The sequence below is a fragment of the Tachysurus vachellii genome, chromosome 20 (genome assembly GCF_030014155.1).
Source record: "Tachysurus vachellii isolate PV-2020 chromosome 20, HZAU_Pvac_v1, whole genome shotgun sequence".
Lineage (NCBI taxonomy): Eukaryota > Metazoa > Chordata > Actinopteri > Siluriformes > Bagridae > Tachysurus > Tachysurus vachellii.
The window spans coordinates 4,813,083-4,837,364 of record NC_083479.1 but is presented as its reverse complement, the minus strand read 5'-3'; the positions used below and the strand labels follow the sequence as shown (position 1 = coordinate 4,837,364).

The window sequence follows — 24,282 nt, the reverse complement described above, 5'->3', positions numbered from 1 at the left end:
TAAAACTTTGTCCAGCTTTAATAGCTTTAATGTGATACAGCAAACCAAACTTCATGTCATCAATACACTTGATGAAGCCGTCATCATTAAAGTAATTCTGATTAACCCCTAAATAAAGATTGACTGGTTTGGATTTTCTTGAACTGCATATAGGGTCAGTTCTGGTGTCTTATTGCATGTGACAACAATCTCATCATCTTCACAAAATCTTTATGGTATAGGATGGCTAGACAGTAGAAGAAGAAAAAGCATCCAAAACTACAGTGGAGGAAATAATTACTTGATCTCCTGCTGATTTTGTAAGTTGTGATATGATCGGTCCATAATTTTTTATCGTAGGTTAATTTTAACAGAGAGTACAGGAAAAAACATTAAAGGTTATGAATTCATTTGTATTTCATTGAGTGAAATAAGTATCTGATTCTCAAGCAAATCATGAATTAGTACTTGTAGGAAAATCCCTTGTTGGCAAGAACAGGTCAGTCGTATCTTGTAGTTGTTCACCAGGTTGCGCAGATCATAGGAAGGATTTTTGTCCACTCCTCTTTACAGATACTCTCCAAATCCTGAAGGTTTCGAGGCTTTTGCTTGACAACCTTCTGCAGATTTTTTTGGGATTAAGGTACGGAGACCGGCTAGGCCACTCCAGGATCGTAATGTGCTTCTTCTTGAGCCGCTCCTTTGCTGTTTTGGCTGTATGTTTTGGGTCATTGTCATGCTGCAAGACTCATCCATGACTCATCTTCAGTGTTCTGGCTGATGCCAGGAGGCTCTCATCTAAGATTTTACAGTACGTAGCCCTGTTCGTCAGCCCCTCAATGTGGTGAAGTCTTCCTGTACCCTTAGCAGAGAAACAGCTACAAGGCAGAATGTTTCCACCTCAGTGTTTGACAGTGTGGATGGTGTTCTTGGGGTCATTCAGCATTTCTCTGCCTCCAAACACGGCAAGTTGAGTTGATACCAAAGAGCTCAAATTTTGGCTCATCTGATGACATCACATTCTCCCAAGCCTTCTCTGTATCATTCAAGTGTTCATTGTAAACCTTGCAGGCACAGACCTTGCTGGCACTGAAGGATCTCAATCCATTATGGCAAAGTGTGTTACCAATGGTTTTCTTGGTGACTGTGGTCCCAGCTCCCTTGAGATCATTAACAAGCTCCTCCCATGTAATTCTGGATCCCTCACATTTCTCAGAATCATCCTTACCCCACGAGGTGAGATCTTGCATGGCGCTCCAGAGCCAGGGCGATTGACTTATCTTGTTGCCTTGATTTCTTCCATTTTCTAATTATTGCACCAACAGTGGTCTCTTTCTCACCAAGCTTCTTGCTGATGGGTCTTGTAGCCAATTTCAGCCTTGTGCAGATCTACAATCTTGTTCCTGACAACCTTTGACAGTTCTTTGGTCATGGTGGTGGAGAGGTTGAAATGGAAGATATGGATTCTAGAGAATTCTAGACCGTTAATATATTTGTAACAGGGTAAACTGTATGTGGCAAAAATCAGACCAGGTTAGACCATTTACGGATATGATTTTAAAAAGATAAGTATGAAGCATGGTGATTGCAGCATCATGCTGTTGGGCTGCTTATCTTTAGGTTGGCCTGAAGCTCTATTCAGGTTAAAAAGAAACAAATAGCTCCATGTATTTTGGCACAACATCTGTGTATTTAAATAGCTGTGGATAAAGAAAAATGTCCCTTTCTATCATGGCAAGGACTCGCACACAAATAAGTCAAGAAAGAATTGGCTTAAAGATGATCAGTGTTTTGGAACGTAATCCTAATGAACACCTGCAGAATAATTTGAAAAGGGCTGTGCACATGATTTTTAATAAATCTAGAATATTTAATGGAGTGGAACAAATCAAGATAGTCAAGCTGATGTAAAGAATCTTAGCCCAAAACACTGTATTACAAAATGTGAAAGTAAAACACTTATGCAACCAGGTAACTGTAAAAAATGTCCCCTTTTCTTTTTTTCTAGTTTCTTCATTTGACATTTATTGGATGCTTTTTCAGTTTAAAGGTGGAAAAAGACTTATCCTCAATACACTATCTTCGTGTCAGTTTTAATCTCATACAGCTGCTGGCCCAATCCTAACACTGCTGAAGACACTTTTTATCTATGAATACTACAACCCAGACTGATGGAAGCATACGAAATCAGACAGCGTTTATTAAGTGTCCCATGCCATCAATACATAAGTTAAAAATTAAATATCTACATAAAAATAACGAATAAACAAAGCCCAAACAGACCCTGGTAAACAAAATTCTAATGCTCTCCATTTTGAGGAATTTCTCTCAATTTGTTCAAGCCCCATTCACATACAGGCCTCCGCTTCCATTTCAGCCATTCACATTTTATCGTATGTAGCAGCAACAAAAAAAAAAGCCCCGTGTTGTCGTCCTTCCTTCTGTTAGGAATCTGGAAAACATGAAAGCAGTGTTGGTATAAAGAAGAGACCTGTACACACAGGCCCATGTTGGGAATAAGTGGTTGAACATTTACCTTTCTTCCTCCAGGGTGCCCAACGGTTTTGCTCTGGGTTGCCTGAGAACTGCTGTGTGCATGCAAGAAAGACATAAAACAAGTTTATACAGAGACCAACCAATGGCTTTATGTCCTCCTCAATGGTGCACAGTGAACGTACTGATGAAAGATTTTTTTTTTGTTGTTTTTTTTTTTTTTTATTTAAATCGGCATCAAGACTCATGTCTGAACAGGAGGAAACAACCTCCACCCTTTCACAACAAGTGTGCAGATGTCTTCTGAATGGTTTGATATGAGGTCAGACACCTTTGTCATCTATTGCAAACAAAATTATGAATGGATTCTTTTAACAAACATATGAACAAAAAATTAAATGTGTAATCATTTAAATCTGGAATACAGGAAATAAAATGCAAATCACCTGAAGTGGTGCTTTAATTTTGTACAAGAGGTCATGAGTACTTCTAACTACGGGATACATTTTAGCGCCTTACTTTTATAAAACCCTACTGAATTCACTGAATTAGCACAGCGACTTTAGTTTTAGTTCGATTTTACTCACTCAAAACTACAAGATGAGAACTTTAAATCTGTGTATTGGCAAAACCTAAAGTGCACCAAAATTTAGCCCTGCCTTCTACACCTCCAGGAAAGGTTGTGTCCTCAGACAGCCAAATCAAGTTTTGTACATGTTTGTACACGTTTGATCAAGGTTTACCTCATTAAAACCCTGTAACTGATTTGAGTTTCCGGAGGCATTACTTGGGGGATATAAAGGAAATATTTAAGTTTCGAATCCTAAACATATCAGGGCCAAAGAAATATTTAGTACACTACAGGTCTAAACTCATACAGGAAATGTAAATTTGGTGTTTATCACCTTTTAGGGAAAACTTTATAGCTCAAAGGAAATGTATTTCTTATTTGAAAGTATAACTATGACTAAAAACCCCAAACATGTCCATTCACATGAGATGAGTTGTAGACTATTTTCACTTTCTGGATCCAACTCTTATCAGTTCAGATTGATTTTGCTTCATGCAACTTTGTGCAAAATGTGGAACAAAATTAGAAGTCGTTGCTTTAGTCTCTAATAATCTTGAACCACAGAAATCTTTTGTTGCAACCCTTCTTTTCGTTGTAAACACCACCTCCTTTGTACACAAAGGCTTCAATTATACACAGAGTGCCTCTGTAATCAGAGAAGCGGCCTTTTAGATTTGTCTTTGTCTAGTGCAAGTTGACTGTAGGTCAGATTGCCCGAGTGTTGACTTCAGAAATGAAGATTTGTTGTGGGGAAAAAATTTCTTAAGACACACACACACATCACTAATATTATGATATTAAAGCTGAAATCCTCTTTGTGTTGAAGGTCAGCGAATTTGTGAGTCAGATATCTTAAAATGACAATTGTGGAACAGAACCAAAGTCTTGACTGAATTCTACTTTGTTCGAAAACTACTTTTCTCTCATTATTTTTTTCAGCAGCATATAGGTTTCCCCCCGGTGTAATTGCTAATCACTACTTTTTTTTTTTATCACTGTGTATGTCCACTGCAAAACATTACATTTCTGTCTGTGAGTTATTCATGAAGATTGTCAGAGATTTCTAGTATTTCTGGGTCAAAGATTACAATAAGCCTAACAGAGTGTAGAGCGAGAGTGCATTTAAACCTGTTGGATCTGTTGGATCTCCCTCATGGCTAAGCGGATGGAAGGGTACATGCGAGGGACAGGTTTGCCTTTCTCCACACCCTCGTCTCCTTTCTGATCCGTCTCAGCAGCGTCTACACGTCTGTATCTATCAGACACACGCCTCAGGACAGGGGCTTTTGTAGCCTCCAGTTCCGGGTTCTGCCCCGGAGGCTGAAAGAGCCTCTGCATTTCGACGTGCACATGGTCCATATCATTGAGGTTGTTTGAGTCTGTGTTGCTGCTGTCAGATAGGCCAGGCCCCAGCAAAGCCTTCAGCTCTTCATAGTCAGGGTCATGGTCACATGTCTGTTTTAGGAGGAGACAGACAGCATTAATATCCATCATCTTCACTGAATAAAATAACCTAATTCCTCCTGCAGATGTCTTCTCGGTAATCTCCGATCACACAGCTGTGGTGTGTTTTTCTTGAAGATAAATTCCCTCATACTAAAATTAAGGTTCTTTGATCATTTATGATGTTAGACTGTTTATTAAAATCTCTGTAGGATCAGTATAGTGAATTTCAACCCATTTAAATAAATATCAGTTCGAATGTTGAATCCTTCTGGTAGTTTGTAAGTTTGGTCTTTTCTTTAATTTTATTTTCTAGCCAAATGAAACTGGCAGCCAGGTGTAAGTTTTTCTGAATATTATTTAGACTAAAAGTTCATGATTCTGTTGTCTCTTTAGTGTAACAATCAGTGTAATTACACTTTAGTGTAATTAATCTTACAGATTAATTCAGTTCATTCACTTTCTCTATATCTGGAGGCCTGTATCATCTAATACCAGTGATTCCCCAACTCCTGAAAAAGACCAAGGCAAGAATAAAACTGGCTATATCGTCATCCTTGACATGTAAGAGTGTAACTCACCTGTCCACATGGCTCTGTGAGGAGTTCCATAAACGGCTTGATTCCCACTTGTGTGTGATACTGGACAAGTTCAAGCAGGGATGCATGCGCCCGGTCCTCGCCAAGAATCACGTATTTCCCGTTACTTTGCGTCTCGATCATGTAGTGACGAGGCCGGTCGGCACCCCTGTGTTTCAGGACACAGATCGACATTAGGAATCGGTCAGTTTAAATGACGCTTAGGACACACTCACAATCGCTCAAGCGCTTTACTGCTCACACTATGTGACTCATCATTTGTAACATGCCGTTTTGTAGATGTAGGTGTTCATCCTACACACACAGATGAGATTCACATGCTGTGACCTTTCACCTGGAGAAATTCCATTTGAAATGCACCTGATCCTGAAAAATGTGGGAGCAGTCGATAAAGTGTGCCTGTATTGTTTTGAATAGAAACAAGCTGTTTTTTTCGAACAACCCTACGTTCTGACATATTGTACGTTATGACCTTGCGCTTATATTTTACCCTCTCACACTAATGCTGATAAACCGGATTCTGCTGCACATGAAGCATGACTTTTGTTTGAAGAATTTCAAACATGCTTGAAAACATCAGTGGTTTTTAGGTTGTGAAAGCTTAAGGGTTAAAAATTGAACAATGTTCTAGGTCACAGTACAAAAGTTTCACCTGTATGTGAGTGTGTATCCTTCTCGACTTTGTCCCACTCGAATCAAAAAACAGCCAAGAGGCTTGTCAGTCAGCAGATCCTCCGCTTGCCTAAAACAAAAAAAAAATAAGTGATGTCACGACCAGCGTATACGGTCTGCATTATCAGTAGAAGGCAGCGACTCAATGCCCAATCTTCTCCCCTGTCTAAATAAACAAACCTCCGAGTGATCATGCCATGGAACCAGCAAGGGAAAGTGCCATTTTTGGCCACTTTGCGGGCCTGCGTTTCTTTGAACCAGCGAATGGTGTTACTCCTCTTTTTCCTTTTCTCATTGGCCCACTCCTCATCCACCTCCTGAGCCAGAAGGGCCATCAAATCACTGTTCTCATGCAGGTCGTTATCAAATGGAGTGGCCTGTACAACACAGGTGTTAAAGAGCGTTCATGGTTAATGATGTGGTGATTTCCTAACAAGCCACTGACTTTTTATTTATTCTTTCGTTTACGTGTAAAGACGTTTTAATTAGAATGGATGACAGACCAAATTGTGCTCCTATTTGACCGGTGTGCTTACATCAGATAGGTGAATCTTATTTATGACTTCGAACTAAACTTTTTTGAGTTCAGTAATATTTAATATTTATTTTAATATCGATTACTGATTTGTGACGGTCAATAAGTGTATTTTTTTTTTTTACAGGAATAACTTTTTTGGCAGTTTATTTATATTAACATTTATTTTTTCAGAACACAATATATAGAATGTGCTCTAATTAGTTTTGTTAGAACACAGATTGAAATTGCTTTACTGGAAAATTGTGTATTCACTTATGAAATCTTAATCTTAAATCTCTATGAATGCATCTGCCAAATGTAAATGTCCTGCATCATTCTAGCTCAGAATAATAACCAGCTGCCTGCTGCAGCATTTAAAATCTGTGAAAATGAACAATTATTTTGATTTGAAATTATTCAGCACTTTTATTACCCGTCTTGACTGAGGGACAGAAACTGATCGATAAAGGTACAGTAGCATTGAATAGTAGTACTGAACATTGAATGAAGGTTCAACCAGCTACAAATCCAGTCCTCATGCGGTGAGCTTGGTTGCTTGTTGTCCAGTAGTGTGTAATGTAGCAGATACAGACTCTCACCTCAAAATGCTTACTGCGCGGCCGAGGTACAGGCGCTAGATGAGGTGCAAGGGCTAGTGCGGCGAGAATGGCCCGAGGCCTGGGCTGAGGTTTTTTCTTCCTGGGTAGAGGTACTGGAGGAGAAACTGGCCCTAAAAGAAACACCCACAAAACGGCGAGTTCAGTTTCCTCATCGAGCATGAAACAAGGTAAAAAGGATAGTAATAAAATGCCTTGGTGTCTTACTCTTGTTTTCTTGCTCCACAAGCAAGCGCTTGTTTCTCTCTTCCTTTTCCAGAAGCTCCTGCCTTCGTCTCTCCTCTTCTTCTCTTTCTTCCCTCTCTCGCTGGGCCTGCTGTTGCCTCTTGACTTCAGCCAGAAGGACCAAGTACTTTTTCCTGGAGCTCACTGCACGGTAATCTTTAAAACAGAGCACCACAAGAGATGAATTATCATTACAAAATACATACATACTGTACTGTCATTATAATTGAAGAGTTTTCTGTTAGTGATACAACCAGTCTGAATTTTCTGCACAAAATTAATCAAACCCTGAGCTCAATGAAGAATCATATGAACAGAGGAAAAGGATCAGAAGTAGTGACATCCTTCAATAAACTAGTATACTATAAAACAAGAGCTTTTGTGTTCAAACGTACAGTTTATTAAACATCATCTTCCTCACAAAACATTGGTTTCCGAATTAGACGTGACATGAATTATTAGCTCCATTTCTCCCAGTGGATCAGTAAAAAGCTTAAGCTCATAAATTGTATTGGATCACAGTAGTAGTACAACACATTCCTGTTCCCTCAAAAAAAATAAAACCATGCCGAGAACTACTGTAGCTGGCAGGCATGCTGTTTTTTTAAGAAAGCACTTCTGAGAATTTCCTTCATGTCAAGGCATCTTCCTAATGTTCATATAGTGCTTACTGCTTTATCTTTCATCAGATTCACCTACCATTTGTTGTACGTGCAGTATGTATACACTTACTGTCTGAAGCCACAGCTGTTTGTTATGCACAGCTCATGAGCCTGTTACCTCTCCATCGGTGAAAGAAAACATTAGGGCCAGATGTCATGACAGTGAGCGCATCAGCACTGTGGAGTTTTGTTCAGTCAGCTTTTAATACCAGCTGCTCACACTAAAATATCAGTGTCACTGCTGTGCAGGTCGGTTGCCAGCTGACATGGAACAAGGTGGCTTTAAATAATCCATTAAGTAGTAAAGTGACGGCAAGAATCAGCTTGTGGTCTGCACAATAAAACAATCCGGATTCGAGCACTTTCATATAACTGTTGGACGACGTTGGGTGATAAAAGACACAGGCTGCTATTTGACCACAAGAAATTCAGAAAGATTTTCCCCAAACAACAGCCTTTACTGTTGAAAATATCGAGCCATTAAAGTGTGGATAGATTTAAAAAAAAATAAAAATGCCTTCATTTCTGCCCATGATCTTTTATTCTATAATCCACAAAAAAACAAAAGTGGAAAGCAACAGAACTTTATGACCATGATACAGGAAAAAAAAACAAAAACAAATTATATCAGTTTGTTCAAGTCTGGTCATGTTCTTTCGTGACTGGATCGCCTGCTGGTTTCAGTCATGTGTCAGAGTAACCAATTTAAGGTTTAGGTATAATGTCGTGTGATTGAACAGAAAGCTGGTGGCTGTCAAGGAGCAATTATGAGCAACGGATGTAGGCACCGATTCAAATGCTCCATTATTCAATAGGTTAAACAAATACTGGGTTTCAGTTCTACTCACTCTTCTGAATGATAACAGCTGCTTTCCCAAGCCTCTCTAGGAGACGTGCCAACTCATCCTGGTGCCAGTATTTAAAAAATAACCGAGATGAACTAAGAGAGAGAGAAGGTAAAAGGTTAGTCTTTTATTCCCTGAGGATATTACATGTTGTAAATTTAATGAAGGAGATGATGGATAAGAAATATCCTTTTTTTTTTGATTGCGTGTGAGTGTGTGTGTGTGTGGAGGGGAGGACCAAACCTACCCGCACTTCCAGCCACGAAGCTCTGTGGTATTAAGAATTGACATACAGCTGGCAGATAAAAAAGAGATTAAGTTATCAAAATAAATAAAATATACATTCACAGATTCTCAGAATTCATACAGTATATAACAGGTAGATAAATAAACATGGATTTAATTCACCGGGGTTTGGGATGAATTATTTACCTTTCTTTGTCCAGCGGCAGATCCGGTTTAAGCAGCAGGATGTTATATCTGATGATTAAAAGATTCGGCTGAAATTAAACACTGAAGATTCAAAACAAACAAAAACACAACTCAGACACTTATTTACCTCTGTACAAACTCTTTAAAAGACGGTCGCCAGGAGAAACCTTCTCTTCGAATGCGGATCGTCTCCAGCAGGCCATTGTACCGCAGCTAAGGAGAACAAGGATTAAAAACATCAGAGCATTAATAGTGTAACAGAATGACTAGCAGTTTAATGTCTACTGTACAGTACTGAGAGCCATGAAAGAAAATAATAAATGAGCAACACCATATGGTGATGCAGTAACACAAACATTTTGATACGTAGCAGTTTTTTTTTCTACATCACAAAAAAAAAAAACACTTTAAAATCAGCCACTCAAACATTTTGTAAGGATGAGAATTTGCATTTCATTTAAATATTTAGTTTTTTTTAATATGTAGTTTTTAATTTTGTATGTCATTCAGGCTTATTTATCTATCTATTTATTTATTTTTTAATTTATTGCAAATATTTTACCATAAATATTTTGTTAGAATCCTTTACTCTTTTTTCCTTTATTTTCTAAATATAATTATTTTGCCATACAAAAATAAGTAAAAAAAAATATGTATATTATTACATGTAATAATTGTTTTCTTTTTGGGGGTCTGTTTTTTGTCCATTAACAAAGTGCACATGTTAATGTCTGCACAACGAGTTTAAACAACTAAATCTTAACTTACTAAACTGCACTTTTGTGTTTGCTCAGTAGGTGGTGCTGCAGTAAGAGACATGTTCTCTAGTCATGTGACTTTCCAAAAAAAAAAAAAGGAATAGAAGGTCTGTGCACATAAAAATGCACAGACCAGAGACACACTGAACCCAGACTTCACAACAAGCACTGGTCAAAGCCATGTGTAAGACAATAAGAAAAGAGTGAATGATCACGAGGACCTTTAAAAGTGACCTGCCTGATCCATGATGAGTTTACTGTCCACCTGATCGGGCAACTTGCTGCTGTTGGGTTTGATGCATCTCACAAAGTGCGGACTGGCAGCAAACATCTTCTCCATCAGTACGGCCAGGGAGTGCTGGACAAAATCAACTCCATTATAGGCGTGAAGTTAATCAATAACGCGTCTCGTTAACAGCAACGGCTCTTTACCTTGAACTGTGTGCCGACAGACTGCTTCCTGGTGGAGTTGAAGTTGTCATCTACAAAGTTGACCATCTTACAAACAACAAAAGAGGCAAAATAATCCACCTTTTTCCCCATTTTGTAATCACTAAGAACATCAAAATATCAGGATTTACCTTTGCTTTCCGTGGCATCAACGTCCCTGTTCTGGAAATTGTAGCTACAAACACAAGAAAAAAAAATAAAAACACACATTTTACAACGATTAAAGTCTGTATTGTTGATCTGAAGCAGTTCTGAGCCGTAGCTGAGACCGAGCTCCTGTTAATCACAACTATCACAGCTTTTATGTCTTTATGGATGCCTTTAAATCTAGATTTAAATGTTCTTTGACAGTCACTTGGCTCACTTTATACCCTTTAGGATTTGTAGGACTTTATTACTCTCACTCACTCACTCACTCATTTTCTACCGCTTATCCGAACTACCTCGGGTCACGGGGAGCCTGTGCCTATCTCAGGCATCATCGGGCATCAAGGCAGGATACACCCCTGGACGGAGTGCCAACCCATCACAGGGCACACACACACACTCATTCACTCACGCAATCACACACTACGGACAATTTTCCAGAGATGCCAATCAACCTACCATGCATGTCTTTGGACCGGGGGAGGAAACCGGACTACCCGGAGGAAACCCCCGAGGCACGGGGAGAACATGCAAACTCCACACACACAAGGCGGAGGCGGGAATCGAACCCCCAACCCTGGAGGTGTGAGGCGAACGTGCTAACCACTAAGCCACCGTGCCCCCTGGGACTTTATTAATGGCAGTTTAAATTAAATTTTATTTATATATTATATATATTTATATATTATATAACCACCTTAGGTCTGACTGGATGTTCTAATGAAATTAAATCCATCTGTACTGGGCAGAAAATTAATCTAGCAAGCTGCACTTTTCCAGTTGCCCAGGAGGTGGTGGTGTAGTAAAAGTGTTGCGATGATTATGAACATCAATGTTTAAACAAGGTGGTGTGAATTATTTACTTGTTTTTAATTCCCAGCCCTGTTCTGTGTTGTGACTCATGTCGACCTACCAGCAAAGAGGACACTGAGGAGCGGCGTAACACTGTTGATGAACAGAGTGCGAATGCTGGCTGGAATGTTGTCCCGGTTCTTTTCCAGGAAACCGCTAGCATTATATTGCACCTGTACACACCAGGAAATCATTACTCATATTCCAACATTTATATTGTCCTGCAAGTCAATATTTCTTTTCTCCCTTCTCCTTGTCTTCTGTTCTACCTTTCCAGCATAGTGCACGACAGTAAAGAGAGGGCTATGGCTCCGGACCACCTCAAAGTGGGGGTTGGCTTTGAATTTGCTGTTCAGCTTGTCTACCAAGTTTCCATCTGTGGCCTGCGGGTAGGAAAAAAAAAAACCTTATGAATTAAAAGGGAAATTTCTTAACTCAAATCATATAGTTTTCCAGACCACTGAGAGGCTTTCAAACATGCAACCCTTAAATTAGGGATCTTGTGAAGGAGCTACATGACTAATGCTTAAAAAGATATTTGCTAATGTGGATATCTTCTCTTGTCTAGCTTCAGTTACTAATTCCTGCGGTTCTTTGCATAAGTATTCACCCCATGAACTTTTTGAAACGAACAGCTGAATACTTAAGCAATATTTAAATACGCTGTATGTAGAACAAGCTCTAGTGTTATCCAACAATGATCATTTGACTTGAGAAGCCAACAGGATGTATGCAAACAAACAGACGATCCACTGCTCCCAAATGAATGACGTGTGGTTCTAGACCTCATCTGCTCACCTGAGGAAAGGCACTCTGCTCATCCAGCAAGGACAGAATCCCAATGGGCTTCGTTAAGAACAGGTCCTGAGGGAGACAGTGTTTCTAATCATTACTCTCTGAATCAAGTTGATGTCAGACCTGCAGCTGCAACTGGCTTAGTTGGTTTTTTTTAAAAAAAGATAATATTTTCATACTGTAAAATCAAAATTTATCCTGGACCTATTTAACACCATGGTTCTTAAAGCTGTGGTTGTTACAAAAAAAAAATTGCATCCATAGAGTTACTTTTTAATTGACTGGGTTAAATCCAAACCTCATTATCTCAATAGCAAGCAGTCCTATAACTAACAAATAAATAAATAAATAAATGTTTAAATTTCTCAACCTAATACATGGCCAAATTATTAATGCAACACATTTAATAATGAGCCTGATATCTGATGGGCAACTAAATCTATATTAAGATTTCCTGTCATTTCTGCCATTTCCTTTAGTGCACTTTACCCCAAAATAAATTCACACCTTTAAGGTGAAGCAGCAGCTGCACACAGCCATAATTACCAGCCAGGGTTAATATTTATTAGGCAGCGTGAAACATTGAGGTTTTTCCGTATCAAACATAATACAATAAAAACCGTAGACCCTACACCCAGACTATAACATTTTATAAGTTGACCTTTTTCTATTCGAAGGCCACTTGAAGTATAGCACCGATGCGAGAGGGTGAAAATATCCTGGTATGCAGCTGAGAACGTAGACGTGGTTCGTGCACACGTCGTTTCCTGTTCATGGGTTTAACCACAGAACTTCAGACTGCCAAACTCTCTGCTGCTGCCACCTCATAGACAGACGTGAAGGGAAAGAAAAGAGAGAATGTGTGGTGCAACATCGAGATCAAGACCAAGAGAGAATCTACCAGAATTGGTTTGTTATCCTTGAAGGTGATGGTCTCCCACTGGATTCCCTCCTCTTTGTACTCATTCTGCTCCATTAGAAAAATGTGCTGTGGAAAGAGGAAATGCTGCAATTAATAATTTTAAGGAGCAGCAGGAAAATAATATAAAACATGACGTGTGGCAGTTGGAAGAAAGGTAAGGTCAGGGTGAGGCTGTAGAAGCTCCTCACTGGATTATATGAGCAAACATTAGTGAGATAGTTAGAGAAGGTGTGTGTGTGTGTGTGTGTCATGTGTTTGCCCATTTTCAAATGTAGCAATTAAAAATGCTTTCCTTCACAAATCTTATAACGTACTGAGCTCTTTCTCTCCCTCTCTTTCTCTCTCCCTCCAACATATCCCTTCATTTAGCCCTTAATTTCCCACCATAAATAATTGTGATCACTGAATTTACCACTGAAAGTCCCCGGATTTTAGAAAAGAATCAAACAAACTCTCCACTATTAAGAGGAGCTTTTTAACATTTTTATTTTTAAATTTACCAGATTTTCAGCCAATTTGGGACAAGACACACATTCAGCCAAAGATCTCGGTGATAGAGCAGCTATTATAGAAAGCAATTACGTTGTGTCTTCAATCCTGCCATTCGAGTGAAAAACTCTACAAGTTGCATCGCAAATTTTGAAGACAGCCGTTACAAAATCCAAGCATTTTAATCTTTCAATCACAATAAACTGGGTGAAATTCTGGAGGCACTGTACAGCACATGGTTTTTAGTGTCACTGGGTCATGTGTGTGTGTGTAAGTACTTACATGATTAAAAAAATACTGTAGCTGCTCATTCGCAAGATTGATGCAGAGCTGCTCGAATCGGTTCACAGCAAAGTTCTCAAACCCAAAGATGTCGAGAATACCTGCAATGAGTCAAAATCAGGCTTTGGGTAGAAAGTTACATATTACAAATCCTACATCTGTTTGTACCTCTAGCAGAATTTGTAGATTCTGTTGCTTGTTCATATGAATAGGAAAACATCTGTATTATCATTACCATAGCAAATCATGTGTGTATAAGAAGTTCTGGAGACTATTAGATGATCTGAGGTACAACTGGAACCTGTCTTTGACATGAAACCTAATAATGTGAGCATTGACTGATCCGTACTACTGATTTTTTTCCTGTCATATTAATAAGTAGAAGTATTCCATTCAAATCTTTACCTATTTCACTCAGCTCAATGTTTGTATCCAGTTTATGCGTCAACAGCTCGTTAATTTTACTAACGATCCAGCCGAACACTCGGCCGTACACCACTTTGGCAATTGAATCTCTGGCATCTGAAAGGAATAAAGATCAGACACATGCAGTTAGGGAACTCAAATAAAAGCTTTCATCACCGACGATCAGCATGTGGTAAGCTGGATTTCCCTTACAAAACTCAGGCCAGCGCGGCCAAGCGTTTCAAGCACGTTCTTCTAAAAGTAAGTGCTGGTCCTTGTACACACATCAGGTTTGAACAGTGAAAGAGCAGGAGCAGCGTCATTAAAAATGTAGCATCAATGAAGCAACTGATCCATAGCAGGCAGGAAATCATACCTTCAGCTTGTTGCTGGTTGTGGAAGCGGTGGATGGATTCCCCTCTTGTTACAGACATGGTGCAGGTGAGACACCTCATTAAGTCTTCCTCCTGAACACCAAACTGACCCTGAGGGGGGAAATGTTGAGGTCAGAGATCTCATCCAGTGTGAGACCATAATATAAAAACCTAAAAGTGTCAGCTATAGAGAATTTCAAGCAGTCTTTCCAATAAGTTTCTAAACAAATAGCATGCATCAGACTGCATTTTTTTCTCCCCACAAAAATGTGTGTGTGTGTAATATATATATATAAAAAAGAGAGCGAGAGATCATTTCAGAGTCATGCTAATAATTAAACATTTTTTTTATCTAGCCATGACAGATGCTGTAATGAAGGTTTACTAAACCTATAGGGAGTCTGGTAAACAATTTTAGGGAAATGTCATATGATCAGCTATATGTAGTCATGCTGAAATCATGACACAATCTAAATATAGCCTCTTGTGACATTTAACGGTTCCACCCATCTTATCACAAACAGCCAGATGCAGCCAGCGACAACAAGCCAACCTTTGCTCTACGGAGTTTAATTGTGCCAGAGCTGCCCATAATTCATCTGTTTGATTATCAGGTGGGGAAGAAAGGCGGCTGCGTGGCCACTTAACCTTTCTCTATACAGAATACAGGCCTGAGGTCTGTTTCTACGCTGGGGCATTTAGGCAAACAATGAGCCTGTTTATTTTACTACGCATGTGCAGGAAAGATAAATCCTCCAGCTATATTCCTTCACCTTCACCTCACGTCTGTAAGAACATGTCGAAGCACAGAAACAGCTCCGTGATGATCTCATGATCTCAACTAATCTAAAAAGCATTAAATATTTACACCCGGCGTCGACAGAGAAACTGGGTGTAATATTGCAGCTGTATTCTGTAAATGAGGAGAGAGTTGATTAAAGGACGTGTGGAAAACAAGCACAGCGACTGCTTTGTTTACTTCGTTCATGGAACTCCGTAGTTCTTGCGTACCAGCAGAGAGGCTCGTATGTCCAGGTCAAATCAATACACAAAGCGTGAAGTATTCTTACTACGTTCAATATTTTGAAAGAACAAACAAGATCAGCTCATTTTCTTTCTTTATAGTAAAATGCTGTTGAACAGACACAGGCTATAATTCAAACAGCGGGTTTATATTAACGTGCCCAATCTAATATAACATTTTTATAGTAACAACTGAATTTGTCTATATGCAAGGCGCTTCTAATAGGGTTTATTTTTTTTAATTCACAAAAACCTGATGTCTCTATGATATTTGCTGTTGTTTGTTGGAAGAAAACACTTCAGAATGTGCAGATATTAGTAAATAATAATCAATATCAGAGTGATGACATCACGGCGGTATCACACCACCACATCGGATACCGTTTCCCTATAACCTGCAAGTCCTTTAAGCTTTACTTATTAAATCCTTTTGTTCCTGATGCGAATGAGTAAACTCACCGCCGTGGCTTTGAGCCAGCCCTTTGATGTCTCGCTCACTTTCAGCGCTTCGTTCTCAGTCGGCTCAAACGTGATATTTCCCAGAGACAGAATCCCGGCCAGGATGGTCAGCATGTCCACCTTTTCCTGAAAGTGACATGCGAGAGCATATGTAAGCACCGAGAAGCGTGATAGAACAGTGAGAGCTTAGGGGTGCACCAGGGGTAAATTTCACCTGCTCCTCGAAGCCCACCATATCCATGGCATTGGACACTTCGTTGTACTTTTCACTCCAGTGTTGCACCATATCACCCTGACCAAATCGCCCGTTCAGGTAACTAGGACACAGACAAGTGGACATTCATGAGGCAGAACTGTGGCATAATGAGATAAAAGGAGTTGGAATAAAAACAAAGAGAAATTCCACAAAAGAATGTATTGTGTGTCAACACACTATAAAAAGCATGATGGCAAAGCCACACCTCCTTCTAAAACAAACAAAACCAGGGGGTGGGACAAACTTGCATGAAGCAACCCGAAAGATAAAAACTGGCCTGTCATTCCTGAAATAGTTTCCACCCTGAAACAAAATGAGGTGTTTTACTACAGCTGCTCTAATCTGTTGCTACACGACATCACAACATGACTCACCGGTACTGAGTCGGGTCCAGGAGGCCATACATCTCCTTGTCCTGTGCAGAAATGCCAGCGAGCATGCAGTAAAAGATGTGGAAATTCCTCTCACCTTCGTCTTGGTGGACCACGCGGGACTTTTCTAACAGATACTCGTTGATTTTGGCTCCTTTTACTAGAAGAGTGAGTGGAGACGGTGTTAGGACTGACCACAGTATACACAGTGAAAAAAAAGTATTCACACACTTGGGTTTTTGCTATTCAGCTCATTGCACAGTAGCTTTCTTATGCATATGAATACATACTTTGTTTTTTATTTATTTTTTTCCATGCCAAAAGATATTACATGGAAATTTGATGTATATAGAAGCACTGGAACTATATTCAATAACAACAACAACAACAGTGTCTGAATGATTATTTCCCCCTCACTGTCATCATCTGCCATCTGTGATGCTTAGTGTTGGACTTCATTAGTTTGGTGTTTTTTTTTGCTCTTTATTGCTGTTTTCTAATAATAAACTCACCTGAAGAGTTTTGAAAGCGGAGCTGAATATACTTTCCGAACCGACTACTGTTGTCGTTCATGACTGTCTGCGCATTCCCAAACACCTCGAGAAGAGGGTTGACCTACAAAAAGGAGAGAAAATAAATAAATCTCTGTAACTTTAACCATGGCCTGGTTGTTGGTTGTTTTCACTAGCTGAGCTGATTTGAGTATCTTAGAAATGTCTGACCCCCTTAAAATTCTCCCATGCAGCGGTGTCTAGATTTTACACAGACGTCTACAGGTGTTACTATTCGAGTGCACAGCGAGCGTCAGGAATAACCTTTCACGATGATCCGCCTTCGAAACGTTTGTTAGGAAAATAATCCTAGGTGCCAAAAACGAATCCTCTCGCTGATGCCTGGTAAACGGCAAGAAAGGTATAAAGCCATCACGCCCTGAAGGCCTGCTGTATGCTGCTAATGAGAAGCAAAAGAAATCTGCAGCTAATACGGAGTTCAGTATGCCTGCAGAAATAAAAACCATGAGTCAGCTAATGGAAAAAGTTAGTCCTCCATTACAGGCATCTCCAAACCTCTTTCATAGAGTAAACATAACCATGGTTTATCAAACTGTATCAGGACTGAGGACTGAAGAGCAGCCTGGTTTTTATTTATTTAAAATCCAAGATGAGGAAAATGAGGTGTTCGTCAGTACCAACAGTGCGCTTTGTATTTAATGAAAAGAGGAAGGACGAGTTTCAATACAAACGTGCCACGTGGGCAGATCAAACCGTGTCCTATGACATCTCAGTGAGGATGTGCTGTTTAAGCAGCTTCGCCTGAAGTCCACAAACCATGAGGAAGGACACAAGAGAGGAAACCCCCACCCACCCAAAAAAATACCGACATGAAGCCTGGAAAACAGTTTGCTTTGACTTGGTGGAACTCTTTCGTGCTCCTTCTGGAGATCCTCCCATGACTCAAGTTACGCTTGAGCAGCAGCAACTGCAAATCTATTGCATGACAGACAATACGCCTGACAAACAAAAGGGTATATGTGGGGAACGTAATAAATAAGTGATATGAATGTGGCATTCGGTATCAAAGTCAATTCCCTGGAAGGCTGTCCTTTTGAAAGGTGCGGACCTGAGGGCGGACCTGTGCCAAGTTACTCAGCCATATGACACAATCTCCCAGAGGGGAATGCTTCCCACACTTACTAAAGTTTCACACAGTCTCTCTCTCTCTCCTTTTAAGCCCCTCTCCTTTCCCATTTCCTGACAGCCTGACCTGTTGAGACAGATGTGAAAATCTGGAGAAGACTTACACAGCAATCTCTGAACCTATACTGGGGAATATCCCAGGGAAATTATACACAACTAAGTGTTTTTACAGATTTATTCTTCAAATCTTTTTTTTTTTTAACCAGATTAACCTGATGCAGAAAATGTACAGTGTTGTCGAAGCCACTGTAAAGTCCTGACTTGTTATTTGTTAGTAAACTATATAAAAGAGGTCACTTAAAGATGAAAGTTAAGAAGCGTGGCAAAGTACTGAGCAATGAAATTTTTAATGGTGCAAGCTAAAAAGCTGCAGTGCACAACAAAGCCTGAAAACATCTCCGTCACCAAAACCGGTTTATTAACACGCTGGCAAAAAGTTTAAGGAATTGTAACTAACAGGCCAAACGTGTGCCATGTAAGATTTTCGGACACTTTCTCAGACTAATGATGAGGAAGGGAAGAAAAATAAAGAGGCAGTCAGAGGGCAGAGGAAGAGGAGCTGCAGGACGACCTGAAAGCAGCACGAAGAACAATCCCAATGAGCTCCATTCCAACACCCTGTGATTGGGCACAAAAGACTAAAGGATAATTTGGCACAGGAACTGAATCTTGGGAAGAAGACGGACATTTCAACACTATCTGTCCAGAGAAAATGACCAACATTCAGCCACAATGCTGCAAACATCTCGCAGGTGAACCTCAATTTCATTTAAAAAAAAAATAAAATAAATGAAAGTGTCTGATAATTACAGGCCCCTGCTGTAACCTCAAGCTGAAGCACATGATTAAAGCTTGTACTGCACGTTTCATTCACCACTGACAGCTTAATTATACACCCAGAGATCCTAATAAACATTTTACACATCCATAATTTTCCTCTCGGTTTTAACACACGCCCTTTAGTAAACCCGGGCTCGAACAACCGTGAAACCAACTGTTTCCATTGCAAACAGAAAGGAGATAAACCTGCTCATTCAGGCTACAGCTAATGTTTGGATGTCCGGATAGGCTTCATTTCTTTGCTGTCGCTTCACCCAGAAAACATGCCGGCAATCGAATGATGACGTGTTTGTGAGTAATTCTGCTGCTGGCATAACGAGAAATTCATGTTTGTATTATTCATAAGGGAGCAGAGCCTTTGCTCCAGTGAAGAGGTCACCACAGAAACAAACTTGTCTCCTTGAGGGTCTGAGAACGGATGTAGAATTTACTTGCATGTAATCTCGTCTGTAATCTCGTCTGTTTCTCAGGCACTACTAGAGAGCTGCTGAGTCACGAGAGTTCAGTCGGTGTCGGTCTTCACCAGCTGCATATGATTATAATAACCTCAACCTGGCCTCAGAAACTCACCGTTCATTTACATGCAGCAAAGTCATCATGAGCTCAGGTCTGTAACAGATTAAAAACAACACTGGACCCAGACGCCTGGAGCTTATTCACACTGTGTGAGCAGATCAAAATTTTTTAAAAAAAAAATCTAATTTATTAGATTTGATTCAAACGACAGACACCGTCACAAACAAAGCTTTGCAGAAATACTAGACGTGTTGGTTCAAGTAGTTAAGGCTCTGGGGTTAGGGTTAGGGTTGTTGTTTGGAGGATCAGGGTTCAAGCCCCAGCTTTGCCAAGCTGCCACTGTTCCACTGTAAATCTCACTATTCCAGGGGCAAGGTATCATGGCTGACCATGTGCTCTGACCCCAACCTCCAAATTTGGGATATGCGAAGAAACAATTTCACCATGGTGTAATGTATGTGACAAAATAAAGGCTTCTATTCTTCTATAACAGACAAAAAAAAAAACTCAATGTGGCATGACAAAGAAACCGCCCTCGTGTGGGGTAACAGGATTATAATCTGTTACTCTACTACAACTCTATGCTGCTGAACATGGATTCAGGAGTCCTGGGGTGAGCACAGGACAGTCTTATGGTTACAGAAGAAGTTCTTAGGTGAGACTCTATAGTAGCATCCAAGTTTGTATTTTTTACTCACTGAGCCCACACATGTGATACAGAGACTCAAATCTCAGCAATGTCAACATTAGCTGAATCAACCCCCGGTCCTATGCGCAGCTTGGGTTCAGACATGTGCAAACGACAAGGTTATATTCAAATAAGCATGGCCACATCACTTACCTGCAGGATCTGCTGCTCGAGCTGAGAGTTCGCACGGCAAAGCTCCATAAGCTGCCGCAGTAGAAGCTTTGTGCTTTCAGTTTTTCCTGCACCGCTTTCACCACTGAAGTACAAAAAAAAGGGAAGAGATAAAACAAAACCAGTAACGCAGTTAATACGTTTAAGCTAAAATGTAGTTCAGTTGGATTTGTACTGTATAGAACATCCAGAAACAGCTCTAAAATTCCTCCTACGTCATGAACCAGACCAAACTTTCAAGACCTTAAAATGTGCAATTTAAAAAAAAAAAAAAAAAAAAAAAAAAAAAAAAAAAAAAAAAGCATGTATTTGATAAGCAAATACATGATGGGGATTGTGCTCTGGACCACTTGACGTGTAAATCTAAAACTTTCTGCCAATTCGGTCTCATTTGCATGACCAATGGAACTTGCAAATACATGCTTGTGACCACAAGGAAGCCCTGCTGACCTTTGCTTATGCAGCTGATTGCTTTGCTAACCTTTGGAAATTTATTAGGCAGAAAAAAAAAACTCGCATTATAAATAAAGACTTCGGAGAAAGCCGAGGTGTGAAAAACAAGCGCTCCATCACCACTTATAGACAGCTTATAGCCTGATGATGAGTGAAATGCACACAGACTAACAAACAGTGAAGGAAAGAATATTGTGTTCCTTTAATGCTGATTAGATTAACATTTAAAAAAAAAAAAAAAAAAAAAAAAAAAAAAAAGACTCCATATTTACATCCCTCATCACGATCATGCAAACATGGCCGACCAGGTGTGCTGTCACAAGTGAAATTGTGCTCCCTGTCGTCGAGCCGATTATCGAGCTTTCACCACACACACCTCCTCATTCGTCCATAGCAGCATGGAGTCCAGGGAAAATAAGAGCTTAGAGGTCATCTGTATGCACTTGAACATGCAGGTTCAAATTCTCAACACTAATGTAACCATAGTAACAGTTAAGAATTAAAAAAAAAAAAAAAAAAGGGAGTCTGACCTGTACAATGGAAAAATTCCCCCCAAAAAAGAATCACAATCACATGCAAAGCTTTGATTGTGGCTTCACCTGTGATTCAGTGGCTTCACCACATATTGGAATATCACCAGAGTGCATCAACTTTTCCTCCGTTTGTCTAGTCCTAGCTTGTCTAAACAGGAATGTTCTAATAGACCAGACTTTACATGTCAGAGTTGAAGTCAAACTAAAGCAGATTACACCTAGAAGAGCTTTGGACAGGCTGTAGAGTAAAATGTGGTCTAAGAACACAAATTAAAAACAAAAAAAACTCACCTGATTACGATGCACTGGTTTTTCGGCCCCGTGGCCAGACGGCCCAGCATGGACTGGTATGCTCTGTCAGCAACAGCAAATATATGTGGAGGTAAAGCTCTTTTCTCATGGCACTTGTACTTCTCTGACACCTGAAAAGACATCATCATCAATTTGTTACTATTATTAATAATTTTCCAGGTGGATGGGATGTTTTTTTTTACTACATAAAAAAAAGATTCATTCATTTATTTAAGATTCATTTATTTATTTATGTATGTATGTATTTATTTATTTCCCTTTGATTTTAGAAAGCATCTGTTATCAGGAACAATGTTATAGCAACAGGCGATGCATTTATTGTAATTATTGCTATTTTGCTCAGTTAAAAGCCATTAAGATTATTTCTCATTTTCTTAAATTAAACTGACAAGAGTAAGACAGTTGACAGGATGATGTTTGATTAATGTTTGCTAAAATTTTTTTTCTTTTTTTCCTGTTGTTCAGGGCCAATTCCTGCTTATACTAGGACTTTTTCTCTGGGAATCATTTCAATTCAATTATTCATTTTTATTGCATTTCTATTTGGTTTACTATCCTATATTGCATTATCCATGTAACCACCCTTACTCTTCAGCAACGAAACAACAAAGCAAACAGAAGCAGCAATAATGATATATAATAATAATAATTAAAATAATTAATGAAGGGCACAGAGGATGAGTAATGACAAACGAGGACACTCAATTTATGGTGACACAACTGCGTTGTAAAACATCATCACTGGCATTTACCAACAACAGGCAGGAGCAATTTCGGTCATTATCTTTTCATTACTTTTGTCTATCACGGTACATCAAACAGATTTGTAAGCTAGATAGTGGATTTTTAAAAGTCATTAGACTCAAGCAAACTAATTCTGGAACAAAATAACACGTGCGTGTAATCCGTTGAGAGCTAGAACAACGACTGAGTTTGTCTGCCATGTTTTCTGAGCTGAGACATCAGAAAACATGACGTCCAGATTTCTAGTAAGAGAAGGTTATTGCTCCCTGTGTTTTGTTTTTTTTTCTTTGCAGTGCATTGTGGGATTTTTTTTTAAATTTAACGTTCCAGAGCACAGGGAGGATGTTGCGATTGAGTGATGTGATAGATAAATAGATAGATAGAAAGAGAGAGAAAGACAGAGAGAGAGAGAGAGAGAGAGAGAGAGAGAGAGAGAGAGAGAGAGAGACGGAGAGAGAGAGAGACCGAGAGAGAGAGAGAGAGAGACCGAGAGAGAGAGAGAGAGAGAGACCGAGAGAGACTAGTGAACCAGGGAGGTTTGAGACACAGCCAGAAACTAATTGTAGGTGTTTATGATGTTCTGGACAACAGTTATATCCATGTTACACATCAAAATCTACCTCACACTCAGGCTTCCTGGGATATTCTCCAGACCCACTAAAACATTAAGATGTACTATATCATTAGGATGCATGAATTAAAAAAAAGTTTTAATGATGTATTAACCTCAGGTGAACTGGAATAAAAGGTGCTGACATCTTATACTGGTCCCTCATGATTAAACTTTAGCAAACATGACAAACAATCAGTTCAAATAACATTGAGATGGATTGTCTTAAACTCTCCTATTGGTGATAGAAATATAATGCATCTTTGTGATATATATGTATGTATTAGATACAAGAAACAGACATTTTAAAATGAAGTTAAGCTGAATATTATTATTATTATTATTATTGTTGTTGTTGTTGAAAAAACTGCTTTGTCAGTGTCACTGATTAGTTTGCTGCCTTGTTATGAGGAAGTACATTTAAAGTAACACAACTAAATTCAAATAAAAGCCTGGATAAACTAAACAAAACGTTCATGACTACTTTTACCTCTTTGCCATACAGTGGGAGCTGCTTGAATGGGTTCACAGCGACCAAAATATCCCCAATATAAGTCTGTTAAAGAGGGAAAAAAACCACACAGTTAGAAGGCAACGTTGTCATTCCTGCTTCAGGTTTGCTAATGTTTGTGCTAGGAGTCAGAGCAGAACAACAGCATCTCACTTATTAAATCTTCATAAAGTTCAACTTCAGTGAGGAAATAAGTGTAAAAACCTGTAGTAGGTGATGAATAAACCCCAATATGTCCCCCATATCAGAGAATATTCAGAAAATAAACATGCTAACGTGGAGTTTTACTTACATAAATGTTACTATGGCTGAATCTTCTAGTCAGTGATTCGAGTAAACTCTTCTCGTCCAAATCTGACAGAGTCGCCAGATCTTCCTGAACATGGGCTTGTTCCTCCATGGTTCCTTTAAGGATGCCTTAAACGTTTAAAACTGACCGGTAGAGCGGTTTTGTAGCCCCATTGGCTCAGTACATGTGCTCTCTATATATAAGGTCTCCTGGTTCCTTTGCCTGTCTCTAACTAACACTATCTATCACTACACCTTAAGAAGCGGCGCCTCCGCCTCCA

At 39.4% G+C, this 24,282-nt stretch overlaps 1 protein-coding gene across 1 annotated transcript; it reads right to left on the bottom strand.

Moving 5' to 3' along the window:
• LOC132863116 (myosin-IIIb) lies at positions 1–24,282 on the bottom strand. Its single transcript, XM_060895714.1, has 30 exons — positions 24,006–24,282; positions 23,693–23,758; positions 21,828–21,958; positions 20,533–20,635; positions 17,151–17,253; positions 16,642–16,798; positions 16,226–16,328; positions 16,012–16,137; positions 14,532–14,640; positions 14,156–14,272; positions 13,751–13,851; positions 12,959–13,045; positions 12,061–12,126; positions 11,532–11,645; positions 11,324–11,435; positions 10,395–10,438; positions 10,246–10,311; positions 10,052–10,171; positions 9,183–9,268; positions 9,056–9,103; positions 8,871–8,918; positions 8,627–8,718; positions 7,099–7,272; positions 6,874–7,004; positions 5,938–6,134; positions 5,738–5,827; positions 5,068–5,233; positions 4,172–4,498; positions 2,516–2,567; positions 1–2,431 (listed from the first exon to the last, which is right to left on the bottom strand). The coding sequence occupies exons 1-30, from the start codon at positions 24,111–24,113 to the stop codon at positions 2,424–2,426; spliced, it is 3,252 nt and encodes a 1,083-aa protein (XP_060751697.1). The 5' UTR covers positions 24,114–24,282; the 3' UTR covers positions 1–2,423.

What these genes read in the sequence shown, in the direction of transcription:
- LOC132863116 (XM_060895714.1), bottom strand. Translation starts at nt 24,113, where the DNA reads ATGGAGGAACAAGCCCATGTTCAGGAAGATCTGGCGACTCTGTCAGAT. An exon ending in CTGTCGGCACACAGTTCAAG is followed by an intron (nt 10,172 to 10,245) that starts GTAAAGAGCCGT and finishes GATTTTGTCCAG; the next exon opens with CACTCCCTGGCCGTACTGAT. An exon ending in TGTGGAGCAAGAAAACAAGA is followed by an intron (nt 7,005 to 7,098) that starts GTAAGACACCAA and finishes TGTTTCTTTTAG; the next exon opens with GGCCAGTTTCTCCTCCAGTA.